At 49.9% G+C, this 15,089-nt stretch overlaps 3 protein-coding genes across 3 annotated transcripts; all 3 read left to right on the top strand.

Annotated features, from left to right (window-relative positions):
- Nucleotides 1–2,100: 2,100 nt before the first annotated feature.
- On the top strand, nt 2,101–4,351 carry H6S33_007786 (uncharacterized protein; the record flags this gene model as incomplete). The annotated part of the gene is made up of 2 exons (XM_044839136.1): nt 2,101–3,706; nt 3,774–4,351. 2 exons carry the CDS (start codon nt 2,101–2,103, stop codon nt 4,349–4,351), a joined length of 2,184 nt encoding a protein of 727 aa, XP_044688659.1.
- A 2,215-nt stretch (nt 4,352–6,566) lies between these two features.
- On the top strand, nt 6,567–7,691 carry H6S33_007785 (uncharacterized protein; the record flags this gene model as incomplete). Its single annotated transcript, XM_044839135.1, has 2 exons — nt 6,567–6,677; nt 6,729–7,691. The coding sequence occupies 2 exons, from the start codon at nt 6,567–6,569 to the stop codon at nt 7,689–7,691; spliced, it is 1,074 nt and encodes a 357-aa protein (XP_044688658.1).
- Nucleotides 7,692–12,818: 5,127 nt separating this feature from the next.
- H6S33_007784 (uncharacterized protein) lies at nt 12,819–14,620 on the top strand (the record flags this gene model as incomplete). The annotated part of the gene is made up of 3 exons (XM_044839134.1): nt 12,819–12,889; nt 12,966–13,160; nt 13,213–14,620. 3 exons carry the CDS (start codon nt 12,819–12,821, stop codon nt 14,618–14,620), a joined length of 1,674 nt encoding a protein of 557 aa, XP_044688657.1.
- Nucleotides 14,621–15,089: the final 469 nt, after the last annotated feature.

The following is a 15,089-nucleotide window of genomic DNA, read 5'->3' as shown; positions in this document are numbered from 1 at the left end:
TGGCTTGAGGTCGGTACTTTGCTAGCGTGACATCGAGAGAGAGAGAAAGAGAGACAGCTGTTTCTGTTCGGCAGTGATCCTTGAGCTCAATTTCCGCAAACCAGATCCCGGTAAGTCGTTCAATTGGCAACCCCTGGAGCTACCAGATAACCAATTTTGAACAGGCAAAGGCATGAAATTACAATCTCTAATCTTACTAGCGCAGTGGATAAAAAACTCGCATTCTTTTTGAGGTGGTCACCCTCATTTCTCGTTGTGATATCGGCAATATAATCCTCTCAGCGCTGGTTGCGCACAAAATCAATGCCTTCGATCGGGACGATGGCTACTGCGCCCACATATCGATCATCCACCACGTGCGCCCCGGGGATTGTCGTAAATGGAATGATTTATGGAAAAAACAGTGGTCACGTGCCAAGAGCCGCGCGCGCGGCTACGGGGAAACGCGTCCGAATGAGGCGAAACACTCGGGGCACCAGATGGCGTTTCCTTTATTTTTTCCGTCAGTCACACGGGCTTGAAAGGTCAACGTGACGGGAGCACTGACAACAGAGCCGGGGGTGGAAACCTGAAGGGGATCGGGTAGTGAAACTGTAATTCGATTTTCAACATTTGAGGGGATATTCAATTCAACCATAAGCCTCGCCCAACAGTTATTACAAATTTTAATGTCCCAGTCTCGTGAAGTTTACCCTGAGGGACTGATCAGGTGGTGATATAACGTATGTGCCTACTGCTACTACAGTAAGCGTGGTGGGTTCGAGGCAGGAACAAGAGTTAAAGTACTTACGTGGGGCCTTCATCTCCGTACTGTAGGTACTGTGCCAATATTAGGCGCAGACATTCAATGCAGATGCAAGTAAGCAGTTAAGCAATCAGTACATATTCCAGAGCAGGTAAGATGATTTGCCTTCCCCCTGCTTAACAAGTAGCTCATCAGTTTAATTGGTCGAGGGCCAGCGGTTATTGTCTTAAGTTCTTGAGGCCAAGACGTCCAAAAAAACCGGTGAATTTGATGGTAATATTAACGCAGGAAAGCGCAGTGAACCGATTGAATGCATGGCCATATGGTTACATGCGTGTGGGCATCGTCTAGAGTACTCTATTGTGGAGTCGGTACTCTGCTCTGCTTCTTAAAAAGTTACACAAATGCCTTCCTCTTATGCAGCGTAGATAGGGTAGAATAGGCATTCCACGTTGTGACCCGATGAACCGCGGTCGTTCCAGTGTTTCGGACACCATCACGAGCAGCTATCACCATCACGGGTAATCTGCAGTATCCTGGAGAACCCTGATCCTCACTCACACCCTGTATTTAGAGAGAGACCGGTCCATCAAGTAATTTCCCCAAGAGAGATCACCAATTTGACAAAGCAGTATTCCCTCCATGTTTATCTCCGTAGCCAACCACATCGAGGGCCCACGCACGCCGCACGACGAACCACATGGGTTGATTGTGGACGGCTTTGCCGTTCGTTGAGAGAGAGGGAGTAAGTTAATCAAGCCATCGATCATAGATACATGTATCTATCCCTACACACACAGCTGTTAGACACAGATGAATAGACTACTGGGCGAATTGTACGCAGTTCATATCAGAGGGTATGAGTGTACAGCCCACCAGAGGTAGGCAAATGTAAAATGTATGTAGTAGATAGGTTGTATGCCCTCACCTACATGTAATTCTTGCTGCATACGTTGGACGCCCACTGCCACCACCCGTCGCTGCTCCTCGTTTCTAGCCAAAGCAAGGAATACTTGAAACGCTCTAATTACGAGTTTGCATTATACGAACGTTGTCTACCAGAGGAACAAAACCCCGAGTTCATTGCAAAACGGATCTCACAATCAGTCACTCTTACGAAGCGAATCAAAAACTATCCTCCTCACTGCCCACATTTCCATACTTAGCAATCTGCACATTGTTGTGCAACATTCTTCAGATCTATCTATATCGATAATTCCTGACTTTGTACACAAGGCCAGTCAGTATTGCAGCGGTACATACGTATACATTTGCCTTCCACTTTTGCTGCCTCTGACGGTGGACTCGGGTCATATCAATCAGTCACTCAATCAATCAGTTAACGTACAGTAATTATGTCCTCACAACAACCCCAAAACTACAACTACCAGAAGAAGAGCTCCTCGGGGCATAATCACCTCTCTAGTCGCTCTTCCCATTCTGCTACGCCTCCTAAGACTTCTCTGCCACCTCCTACCTCTCCTGCTACACCCCCTTCCTCTTCCTCTTCCTCCCCTGCTTCTCACATTCCCAACTCCTGGCTGCCTGCCTCCATTCCGTCGACCACCTTGTCTGCGCCAGACAGTAACCACCAGCAGCAGGATGCTGCCTTGCTCCAACAGCACATATCTTTACACTTCCCCGCACAAACCCCACTTCCCCGCAACTCTTTTCAACCCCACAAATCGCCTACATCTTCTACTCCATTGCCGGGTCTCCGCTTAGAAACATCAAACTTAATCGTGGCGTCCACACGATCTAGTCACACCGGGAGATCGCGGTCGACGTCATTCGTCGATTCGTTGTCCCCCGCCTCCGCGACATCCGCTTACTCACCAGGTGGCCTCGACTGCCTGGCTAGAATGACTCCTCTCCCCTCTCCCATAATTACAAGCGACTCGCCAGGTCCATGGAATAAATACAGGAGCCGTTCTCTCTCGCGACACCCCTCGCAGACGTCGCGATCAATGCCCAGGAGCATCAATGGAAGCGGAGAGTCAGCTCTTGTCACCTCGACAGGCGAGTCGCTCTCGACAGCGCTCGCAGCGCAGAACCAGAGGAAGATATACCAAGGCTTAGGCCCTACCCCGCCTGGTGCCGAGTTCACATATAGCAACAATGTGTCCCGCAACGGCGGCGAGTACGACCCAACTTCGTCGTCTTTGGCAGTTCCGCATGGGCGCAACCGAGACCTCTTTAGGACTGCATTGAGCGGTGCGAATGCAGGTGACGAGGGAGCAGTAGCAAATCTTGACGCAGACGCAACTGGTGGAACGCGTCTGCGACGCGAGGACTTCTTGGCGCAGCGAAGGTGGACCATTTCATCGGCTGAATCGAGCCCTGCACTGAGCGGAAGTGCGACATCATTATCGTCCATCTCCAGTGTAGATACTGCGACAGACCCCGCAGAAGCCAATGCCCGACTTATTAAGAAGCAAAAGCTGGAAAGTTTTGAGGCAAAGACGGTGCCGGACAAAAAAGTACAGCGATGGCGCGGAATAAGGTTGTTGGGGCACGGCACTTTCAGCAGGGTCATTCTGGCAACCTCCGAAGAATTGCCCGAGGAGGTGGATGAGGTCAACGAGGATGAAGACGGGATTACGATAGAAAGAGAGCCTGTTTCGCTGGATCCGAAAAAGCTTGTAGCTGTCAAGATTGTTGAGCATGGAGCTGCTGGGGGAGCTTCCAAGGAAAGAGTTGAAAGCTCATTAAAACGGGAGCTGGATATCCTCAACAGTGTCAACCACCCAGCCCTGGTAAGGCTCAGAGCTTATAGCATAGAGCCTACCAGAGCTTTGTTGATACTCCCATACTGCCCCGGGGGGGATTTGTTTGATCTGGCCTCAGACACTTCGTTCACTATGGAGGCCCCATTGATCAGACGGATGGCCGCTGAGATTGTCAGCGCCATCCGATATCTCCATAAAAACAACATCGTTCATCGCGATGTCAAGTTAGAAAGTATGTTTTCGTAGTTGACCTTTCATCTGATCTTTCCCTACTTTGATTGTTGACATACTCGCGCTAGACGTCCTCATCAACTTTTCGAGATCACGGTTACGTGAAATTGCCGACGACCCTTACGGAGAACGGTACCCGATTACTACACTCACAGACGTCGGACTATCCCGTAGGGTTGACTTCGAAAATGATGACTTACTGACCACCCGCTGTGGCAGCGACGACTATGCCAGCCCGGAGTTGATTATGGCGCAGCCGTATGATGGGCGAATGACAGACGCATGGGCATTGGGTGTCTTATTGTTTGCCTTGATGGAAGGTCGACTTCCTTTCGACCCGCTTCCAGGGTCTTCGGAGCAGAAGATGAGAAGTAAGACGGCGCATAGAATCGCTAGGTGCGAGTGGAAGTGGGTTAAGCTGGCACCAAAAACGATGGAATTGCACGACTCTGGTGACTCGGGGATTGTTCTAGACGGCCATGGTCCTGGATACGACGAAAGAATGGAAGGGGGCAAGAGGATCGTTGAAGGCTTATTGAAGCGGGTGTCCAAGAGATGGAAGTTGGATGCTGTAGAGAACGAAGACTGGATCAAGGGAGCAATAACCGTGGATCTGAAGGACTCCTGGGAGGAAGAGGAGTTATAATTATCGGACCGAAGGACCTTTCCTACGTTTTCCACATGTATGTCATTGTGAGGGCTGAGGGTATTTCTTTTTCTTTTCTCTTTTCTCTTTTTCTTTTATCTCTTTTATGTGGCAGGCCATTGGTTCTATGGCTGCGGGGCGGTGTTAACGATGGCGGGGCGGTTGGGCGGGGATACGGGTCAACTGGGATAAACTTCAAGGGAATCTCTTCATTTTTCAACTCCTTTTTATTTCTTTCCAGAGTTATTCTTATTCATGGCCGTAGTAGCTTTTCGATCTCCTTTTCTTTTCCTATTCTTTTCCTTTTCATCTGTTCAGGTTTTTCCCTTTCTTTCATTTTCTGGTTCTGCTAACGTGCATTGGGTTAACACGGGTAGAGGAGTACATTCGTTTGGGTCGTGTGCGGGTTTGGGATGTCAATGACAGGCAGGTAAGTAGGCAAGTATGTAGTAGCTAGGTAGGCTGGGCAGGAATCTGGTTAGTTATTTAACTGGCTCTGACTCTGGCTTCAGTATCTCCTCCTCCTTACTTTCTTCCTTTCCCGCTATTTTTTTGTTTCATATCTGTTTTTCCCTAGCTTTCTCTTTTCATTTACCCTTTTCCTTTCCGAGAAAATAAGCATACCTACGAGCGGCGGGGAGCCACTTCTGTGATTCCTCAATTTATCTATCTAGCCAGTTGGTCCTCGCCGTGCGTTTCTTTTTGTTTTTTTCTTTTCTTCTTCTGTCTAACTACATACCACCTCCTCGAGTACGAACCAAAAAAATAAATTTTATGGATTGGACGAGAAGAAGAACTTTGATTGACCGGAAAGACATATGCCGTATGATTTGTAGTGCTGGTAGAATACCGGCCGCCGTGAGCCCGATTGGAATAATTGACACCTTAAAGTGGATTTGGACGTCACGTCACGGTACATCCGAGAAGTACCGGTTTCAAGCTGGATGCTGGGGTGTGCATCAGTATATGTACCTACTGGGATTACTCTTCTACATTTGTAGTAGGGTCTGTAGCCGATCAGAAACCAGGAGGACATTGAACCACATCCGTCCACTAAGACACCCCAAATACCGACCGACCTGAGAGGGGATCTTTTCGTGTCAGAAGGTTGTAGCGTGGATTGTAGATTTCAAGTGAATAATAAGCACGCCAAGGGGCAAATAAATTACCAAGGAAACCTTAATTACGCTGGCCCCCATTTTCTACGCCAACTACTCGTAGTTTTTTGACGTTTCCGGACGCGACCACTATTGCATGCCATACAAAAGATAGCCTTGGCGGGTTTTTTCTGTGTATGCAATAGCAGTTGCGTCCGGAAACGCTGTGAAATTGCGAGTACAGCAGCTGGTGGGGTGATCTTCTTTTTGCCAAGCTCAAGAAAGGCTTAAATCACGAATATCTGGGGCAGCCTATCGGGATGGCACCGGCCACCCAAAAAGTGCACCTGGGATCTTATTACAACCGGAGGTTTTGATTATGACTTACTAACTACAACCTGGTGATTACATACCGCAGTTGGCAGGTGTTGACATGTCTTGTGGGTTCCTGATTAAGCTTAGCAGCGCTGCCGTTTAAACTACATGTACATACATTACCCAAAAGCTACTTCTGTGGCCTACTCTACATGTAGAGTACATCTACATACTCTATATGTAGCATATTGATCCATATCACGCCATGGTCAGCATTGATTGTGCATGGCCGCACCAATTGATTCGAGTCTTTTAGGATCTATCAGCAGATCGATCAGGGGTTGGCTACTACCTAACTCAATTATAGTCCCCCCGAATGCTCAAGTTTAGAAGGTGTTTACTTTATTAGAGGAAGCCCATATATGTCTCGAGCTCGATCCTCGACTGAAAGAACAACTGCCTGACTCGAGGTGCATATCCAACTATCTGCCTAAGTATTTAGGACGGTTGCTGTCATGCTTAGCCAATTGGTCAAACTGTTCTGTAAGGGTTCTCCTGTCTATGTGTGTGAGAGTTTGCGCTATCTCATCTTTCAAAGACCTGGCCAATTGAGTTCTTTCGTGGCTGGAACTACCCACGGGCCAGAAAGCTTCCGGCATGGCAAGGACATCGACCCGTATTAGGATTTGACTATAAATAGCGTGTAGTGCCCCCTCCCAACTTGACCGTGGTTCCATCCAGATATATTATCTCTAGAACGATATCACCGTGGGAGATATAATCAAGAAAGACATCAAGAAAAGATGAAGTTTCTCCCCAGCTCGATACTCCTCACCTCCCTAGCCATTGCCTATGGGGAGTCAGTTCCTGCCTTCATCCCGGAAAGAACTAGTTCTCTCGATACACCACTCGGAGTACGTATTTCCAAACAATGAGCCTTGAAAAATATACTGACGTCCCAATAGATCAGCTTCCCGGCGCTTTATGACCTCCGCCAGCCTCTCGCTTCATCCACTGATACTGGAACTGGCTCTTGGTGGGCTGCTACCTATCTCAAATCCTCCAACAACACAAACTACCTCCTAATCTCCCACCTCATGACTGCCCCAGGTCTAATCCGAGCCTCCCTTCTCGACCTAGACACACTATCACTCTACAAACAATTCTACATCCCCATCGGGAATGTCCCCGCCATCAGTGTTGGCGGGCTCCTAAATATCGACATCCCAACGCAGTACGGCTTCAAAGCCATTGGGTCCGACGGCCTCCCCGCTTTCCACACGTGGGCCAAGGACCCTCAATTCTCGTACAACATCACCTTCCACCCCACCTCTCCAATCATTTATAATGCCGGCGCGGGAGGTTTCGTGCTCGGCCTCGCCGCTACATACCAGTACAGTGTGCCCTCCGCGTTCACAACGGGAACTCTCCAGATTGGTGATGGCGAGGAGCTCACGATTGACGAGGACAACTCTTTCACTTGGTTCGACCGCCAATGGGGAGCCGGCCTTCCTCTCACGGGTAACTTCACGTGGTTCCATGTTCACCTCGATGGAGGGGTCAAGTTGAGTATTTGGGCGGCGGATAGCGAGATCCCGTATCAGAGGACTAGGTTCGCGACGATTAGGAGGGAGGATGGGGCGCTGGATGTGAGGGGGATTGAGTTTGAGCCGGATTATAGCAATGGCGGTTATAAGTCGACAAGGCTCAATAATGTGGTTTATGCTACTGCATGGACGGTGAAGTTTGGTGAAGAGGCATTGAGGATCGAGAGTGTTAGAAAGGACCAGGAGATGGTTGGGTCTGTCGGACTGGTATCTACTTACACGGGGTATATTACTGTGAAGGGCAAATTTGAAGGGGAGGTAGTGGAGGCGTTTGGCTCGACTGAAGTTATCGATTTCAAAAATGGTGCAATGGTAGTTTAGAGATGTAGAGCTAGGTTTAATTGGTGGGAGAGCTGTATATACTCAGAGGGTGATGTTTTTCTTTATAAGATCTGTGCGCTTGTAATTAATATACAGTAAACGAATTAATCGATGACAAATTCTTCGTAGGATTGGCATCTGCGGGAGTTAAAAGTGGTAGATATGGTTGCTTGTAGTGTGAGCGACGAGATAAGGAGCTCTCGGGGAGCTTCTCGTTTTAAGATAGAAAATGCTCAGAGCGACGGGTTAGTGGAGGTGTCAAACGTGAATCAGGCCCCTTCTCATTAACACCATAAGAATCTGCGCTTAAGTGCCACCGAGTTCTCGTATCTTGTCACGATTCTCGAGATATCCTTAATACGCCGTAGAGTTTGCCTTTGTATGGAAGAAAGGTTACCTTTGAATTTTAATCATTAGAGGTGGTTGGTAATGATTTTAGTAAGATAATTGTAACATGCAGCACACATGTCGCCGGCTGTCTGACATCGCCGGTTTAACAGTGCACTGATGAGGATGATACTCATCACAGGTCCCCCGCTGCTGAGTATTTCTTTACAGTTGCTGTTTATGCTTTTGTTTCTTGTCTTATGAAGAGAGGCTGCTGTTAGACAAGGCGCAGCGTTTTTTGCTGCTCGGTGTTTATGGGTTGGTATTTCGTGCATAAAATATCACTCGCGTTGTAGCGAGCACGCAAAAACCAGAATCTCCACACAGCAGCCCAGGTGGGCATGCATCTCAACCCGACTCAAGTATGATCGATCCTTCTATCTTGACAGCTACGCTGTTGTGACTTATTCTCTATAATAAATAAATCTAGACGGTTCGGCGAGGTCGCTTTCCTGTCGTGCGCGGGATGTGTCGGTTCCTTCTCCGGTGTTAGATTCTATTCCTATGTGTTGTAGTCGATATGAATTATGTAGACGGGAGATGGGGTATGTTATGGTGTTGAGAGGTGGGATGAAGGTGGGATGAAGGTGGGATAAAGGTGGATGTGTGGGATGGGATGGGATGAGACAGGAGTGGGGTTGAACTAGTGCTTGACTGCGGTAATGTGGCGTAGAAGTTTCCCTGGTTTTGAGCCCGCCGGCGCGCGCCGGACAATAACGTACATCTTCTCCAGCCTATAAAATTTATTCTAACCTCCATCTGCTTCGCATCTACATGTGCCCCACTCTACTCTAGTAACTCTACTCAAACAAACCCATCGCGGTCTTATTAGGCAGTATTCATCTCAACATTCCTCGGCCCTGAATACCCCTGCGGTTGGTCTTAATTATATATTAAGCTTATTTCTTTCTGTAAGCTCAAAGCCGCTAGCCTCATCCCAACCAGCCATGTGCTAATGTCACCGAGGTGTATTTCTGCACCAAGGCCATGCATGCATGACGAAGACTAAGAGAAGCATAGGGACCTAGAAATAAAGGGAAATAAAAGCGAGTGATACCTTGTGAATGAAACAAACTGGGTGTCAGTACACTTGCAGTGGCAGTCGCCACAATGCGATTGTCGTCTTATTCACACCCGGCGTGGTACTACTTTCTATCCTGCGGAGGAACTGTTGGCCCGACGGGGCCGGTGCAATTTTCATTCGTTCTAATGACTTATTTCTATCTTTCTTACTTTCTTACTTTCTTGTTTAGACCATATTACTATTGACGGAACAACTATCTTTCTTTATAAATACAGGCCTTATATCTCTATCTTCCTTTACTTAACAATCAATTAACGAAGTTTATCTTCATACCTCGAGACCTCCAGATAAAAGTACCCCATCTCTCGGAATACATGCACCCATTGAGGCATTTTCAGTATGGTATATGAAGTCGAAGCGCTTTGTGTCAAGTCCGAGGATATTCTCTCCTCGATGCTGATGTGTCGACTCAGCACCCGCCCCGCCTCGTCCTACCGCACTATGTAGCAACAGTGGCTTTAGAGTGTTTATTCTAGCGCCACATTTAATGAGCCGTTGATACTGCCAGCTTGCAATGGCGCTGAAATAAGGGCAAAAAGGCTGGTATTATAACCCCCGCCTTTCGTTCTAGCTGGTCTCAACACTGGTGGGGCTACCACTTACCTGGCAGAATACGGCACCAGTGCTGGGGTTTAGTGAGTCTAGGAGCGTGGCCCCACTCAATTGGGATCTTGGAGAAAGGGTCGGCGACTTATTATTCGGAGACATAAATTAATTATCGTCGAACGGAGACTAGATAACGGAGAGTTTTGATTGGAACGGAGAGTTTCCGGAGTGTATTTTGTTTAGAATGGAGGCTTTACGGGGAGTATTTTGCTTGAAACGGAGGGTTTTCGGAGGGTATTTCATGCAGAACACCAGGAAAATACCCCAGAAATACCGCGAAAACTCTACGAAATCACTGCGAAAACACTCCGGGCTAGAGCACGCTGTTCTGGTCCTGTCAGGAACGTTGTCCATCTTTGAAGGTCTTGAGTGCAGTAGTCCATTTTCAAATTAACTTATGGGTTTGTAGTTGAGCCGTAATTTATGTTTGTGCTTCGCCCGTCCGCTCTACTAATGGCTAGACGGATGATTAACCCTAGGCCTCACAGTATATCCACTTCACATAAACATGATAGTTTTGACTACCAACTACTATTATTCTCCTCACTCGCTCTTGTCGTATTCATACCTCCAGGCGGAGTAGAGTGATCACATGTTGGTATATGGGGATACGAGATTCTTCATGAAGTTAATCGGAACAGACACAATCTGCACCCTAACTAAACACACCATGTGTTCACCGAAGCCTTCTGCTTCTGTTGATTGATTGATCAATTGAGTTCTGCTTCTATTCGAATTCAATCCGCCCAATTAACTCACTGTACTGCTCACAGCACAATCGAGTTTCAGCTGTGTTCTTTAAATCGAATTCTACTACTTTGTATATAGACGGGTGAAGTCTGACTATGAGTTTTTCCGAGACATCGCGAACTCAGGCCAGCCGAAACGGCGGTGGTGCTGGACGGAGACCCCCGAGGCACTAGCGCCTGTAACCGGTCTTGGCGTCCAAGTATCATTTCTAGCCAAGAGCACTCATAGGCGAGTGGTCTAGCGGTTCTCTGCACCACTTGCCTACTGGACACCGAGAGGTTGTGCCTGGTCTTCCTAATGTCGCAGGTTCAATCCAGGGGTGGGAGTAGCAGATATCGGTCCGGCGAATTTGCAGTACTTTTTGTTCTTTTCTCCTGTGAAAGAAGAAATAAATATGCCTTACCCGAGTAACCAACTTTGCATATTAACTATGACAAGAATTCACTTCTTTATAGTCTCGCTTTCAGCATTCTATCATAGCTTCCGCAATATGTGTTGTATTTTTTTGTTCTTCGTATGATATATTTATTCGAAGTGGCTTTGGTGATGGATAAGCACCCGTACCACATATGTGCAGCCCAATCACCAAAGAACGGGAGAGCCGTGAGCACTGACGTGACTACTCGTAACTCGTTGACTTACAAGTCCATTTGAAAACGAACTGGTAGTGAATGGACTGGTCCTCTCGTTACTACATGGACCGAATTCACAGAGGGACCAGAACACGCTATCGGAGACTTTATTTGTCTCCGAAATCTTTGCGATGCTCGGGAAATATTCGGAGGTTTATGTGCAGCACGGTGCATGTGCGCACGGTGCAATATGCACCAAGCACAGAAGCCAACGGGAGGGGAGAATAGAGTACGTGTGACAGGCGGAGGGAAGACACATGCATATGTAGTTTAGGGTAGCAGGCCACCTACATATGTAGATCGTCTCGCTTGGTCTTCCACCACCACTCTCCTACTCTATATCAAGAACGTGGGGTGTGGTGGCACACTCTTCGGGGGTGCTTCTCCTAGAGTTGCGCAACGAATGCAACAATAACCTTAATTCTGGGCGGGCTGTAAGATCAAGCCCTGGATCTCGGCGAGGATGAGGCATAAGTTATGCACATAGTCTCTTACAGAAATCTCCACTCCCTCGCTGCTGAGTGCCCATAGGCACATGCCAAGTACCACCCGGAAAATTTCCTCCCCACAGAAAACACGAGGCTAGCTAGATGAGACGCCAAAGCGGAGATCCGCACTGCCAGCAACCCCCCACGCCCAAAAGCATGCCACCAAGCCCATATCCACACATCATACCGCGCCCACAGACCTTACCTGGCAAATAGCCCGCCCACGAGTATGCAGCCAGGAATTGCCATAGCTGTAAGGTTGTATGTAATTAATGAATTAAACCAAAAGAAAAAAAAAAAAAAAAAAGCATGCAGCCAGGACAAATGTGTCGAGTGATATTTAATGATTAAAAGCATCCGACGCTACTAACCCCATTGCTATGGATACCGCCGCAGGCAGACACTGTGAATCATACATACCCCTGGCAAATCAGCGCTGCCATATGAGCTTGCTAAATTTCTGACAGTCTTATTCCCGCTTATCAGTGTTCTCCTAGTAGGTGAAATAATCTCTATCATTGCGTCCCTAATCGGGGCGGCCAAGCCAAAAGGAGAGGCTTGGATACTTAGTCTTCCGGTCATGAACTATCACTCGGCCAAGTAACTCCCTAACATGATTACCCAACCCGTCCGGGTTACCAGCTGGCCAGACAAATATCCTCAGCGACCGCAAAAATTGTTACAACTGGGCCGGCCGGTAGGTTGATTACCGACCATCCTTTAATTCAGACAACCAACCCCACAGTGCGCTCAATATTATTATGGCGCCATAGCCATATATACTTGGTTTATATCACCAGTAGTTGTATACATATATGGTTAGATATATGTTAGATATATGTGATGCGCGAATCACCCCAGACCTGCAGAATCGGAGTTTCTAATTTGCCGACGCTGCTATAGGGTGTGTGCCAAAAAAGCTACCGTCCCACGATTACTCGATTCCTCGTGCTCGGCTGTGCAGGTACAGGCCGGACAGCGGCCAAGACCCAAGACCAAGACCCAAGACCCAAGACCCAAGACCCAAGACCCAAGACCAAACCAAGATCTGACCAGATCAAATCAGATCAGATCAGATCCCGCCACGCCACACAGCCCTGTGCAGATCCCCTGACAACCTCGACCACAACACCCCAAACCTCACCCAACTCATACCCACCACCACCACCACCACCCCCTCATGCCACCCCCACATACACCGTCCACAATGCCGCAGAAAGACCTAAAGCCCATCCAGACCTTCTACTGCGCGTAAGCACTTCTCCCTCCCCCTTCCTTCTCCACGGGGCAATCAATACTCACCACCCCAACCCCCTCCCACCAACAGCTACCTCCTGCGCTCCACCGTCTCCACGAAGGCCCTCTACATCGGCTCCACCCCCCACCCGCGCCGCCGCCTCGCCCAACACAACGGCGAGAACCGCGGCGGCGCAAAGCGCACAAGCTACGGAAACTACCAGCCCTGGGAGATGGTATGCATTGTCGCCGGCTTCCCGTCCAGTCTTGCCGCACTGCAGTTCGAGTAACCCCCCCCCCTCCCCCACAAACCCCCGACCCCCGCTAACGCACGACAGGTGGGCCTGGCAGCACCCGCACATCAGCAAGAAGATCCCCGCGCCCCTCCGCCTCGCAACAACCAAGCGCCGCACCTCCAGCAGCCGCCCAAAGCTCTGCGCCCCAAAGAGCCTCACCTCGCGCCTACAGAGCCTGCACCTCCTCCTCCGCGTGCGCGCCTTCGCGCGCTGGCCCCTCTCCGTGCGCTTCTTCGCGGCCGACGTGCACCGCTCCTGGGAGCTGTGGTGCTCGCGCGAGAGCACGCCACTGCGGCGGGGCATTGGCGTTGCGCTGGACGTGCGCGTGCGGGAGGGGGATGGGCCCGTGAAGCGGCAGTGGGGCGCGGGCGGGGTGGGGGGGCTGCAGGGGCTGGATTTCGAGGGGGGGTTGGGCGCGCATTTGGTGAAGGCGCGGGAGGTTCTGGGGGGCGAGGGGGCAGCGGTGGTGTGTGCGGTGTGTAAGGGGGAGGCCAGGCAGGAGACGGCGGTCGTGTGCCCGCATGGGGAGTGCGCGCATGTGGCGCATGTGGGGTGTTTGGCGGGGGTGTTTTTGGACCGCGAGGTGGGGGCTGAGATGAAGGCGGAGGTGCTACCGGTGGAGGGGGCGTGTCCGGGGTGCGGAGGCATGACGCCGTGGGTGGACCTAGTGAAGGAGCTCAGCGTCCGGACACGGACCAAGGCGAAGCCTAAAAAAACGAAAAAAGGCGCCGCAGCAGGAGAAGACGACCAAGACGAGGAAGAAGAGGAGCAAGACCTCACAGACGAGGAAATAGCTGACCTCGACCTCGACACCGACACAGACTCCATCATGAGCGACGATCCAGAACCAGCAGCGAAGAAGAAGCGAATCACGAAAAAGCCCGCCAAACCGCCCCGGACGCAGCGGCTTCCCAGCGTAATCGAAGACAGCGACGGCGACCCCGGCAGCGACCTCGTCAGCGAGGCCGAGAGCGAGAAGGCCAGCAAGGGGCGTAAAACCGCGCGCACTAAAAAGGTAGTAGCAGCAGAGAGAAGTGATGGAGCGAAAGGCGCCAAGAAGAAACGGGCGACGAAGAAGGCGCTTCAGGCTGTAGTCGAAGAAGAGGTAGAGGTGAAGGTGGAAGAGGTGGAGGAGAGTAAGCCGGTTAAGAAGGCCAAAGGCAGGCCGAAGAAGGTCGCTGATCCCGAGTCCGAGACTGAGCCTGTAGTTCCTGCTGTAGAGAACGGGGGAGTGGCAAAGAAGGCCAGGGGAAGGCCGAAGAAAGTTGCTGATCCCGTGCCTGAGCTTGTAGAGGACGTGGCAGCGATCAAGAAGCCCAGAGGGCGGCCACGGATGACCGCACAACCGCCCGACGAGCCGGGTGCGGCGAAGGTCAAGAGGGTGAGGAAGTCGAAAGCGGAATTAGTTGTGCCAGAGAGCGACTGGGAGGGTGTAGAGACTATTGTGTAGATGGGTAGTTAGTCGTAGTTATATAATGTTTATTCTGCCGGCTGCGTATCTGGTGGTGTGTGTTTAGCTTGATCAATTGAGCTCAGGTATATTGGGTCTCGATGTATGTAGGTTTTTGTGTCCACTATGAGGTCGAGGCTGTGCGGTGATGGACCGCTGATTGGGATAACTTGCTGGGATGCTGTTGAAATGCTAGGTCCAATCGCAAGGCATAATAAGGTACTCGCAACTACCCCAGCCAGACACTACTTCCAGCTTCAAGCCTCGAGTATACCGAATAGCAGTAGCAGCAGCAGAGAACAAAGATCTCATACCACCGCAGCATCCCGTCTTTTCCAGCAGCAAGGTTGGTGTTGAATTCTCGTATATATTTCCCGCCAGTACTACTATACAGCTCTAGAGCGTCCATATCCAGAGATCTAGATCCAACCTCCATATTAGGGTGGGCAATAGTTATGTCGTAGAGTAT

The sequence above is a fragment of the Morchella sextelata genome (assembly GCF_020137385.1).
Source record: "Morchella sextelata strain SCLS chromosome Unknown scls_24, whole genome shotgun sequence".
NCBI lineage: Eukaryota > Fungi > Ascomycota > Pezizomycetes > Pezizales > Morchellaceae > Morchella > Morchella sextelata.
The sequence above is the reverse complement of the archived record's forward strand: the minus strand, read 5'-3'. Positions and strand labels throughout refer to the sequence as shown.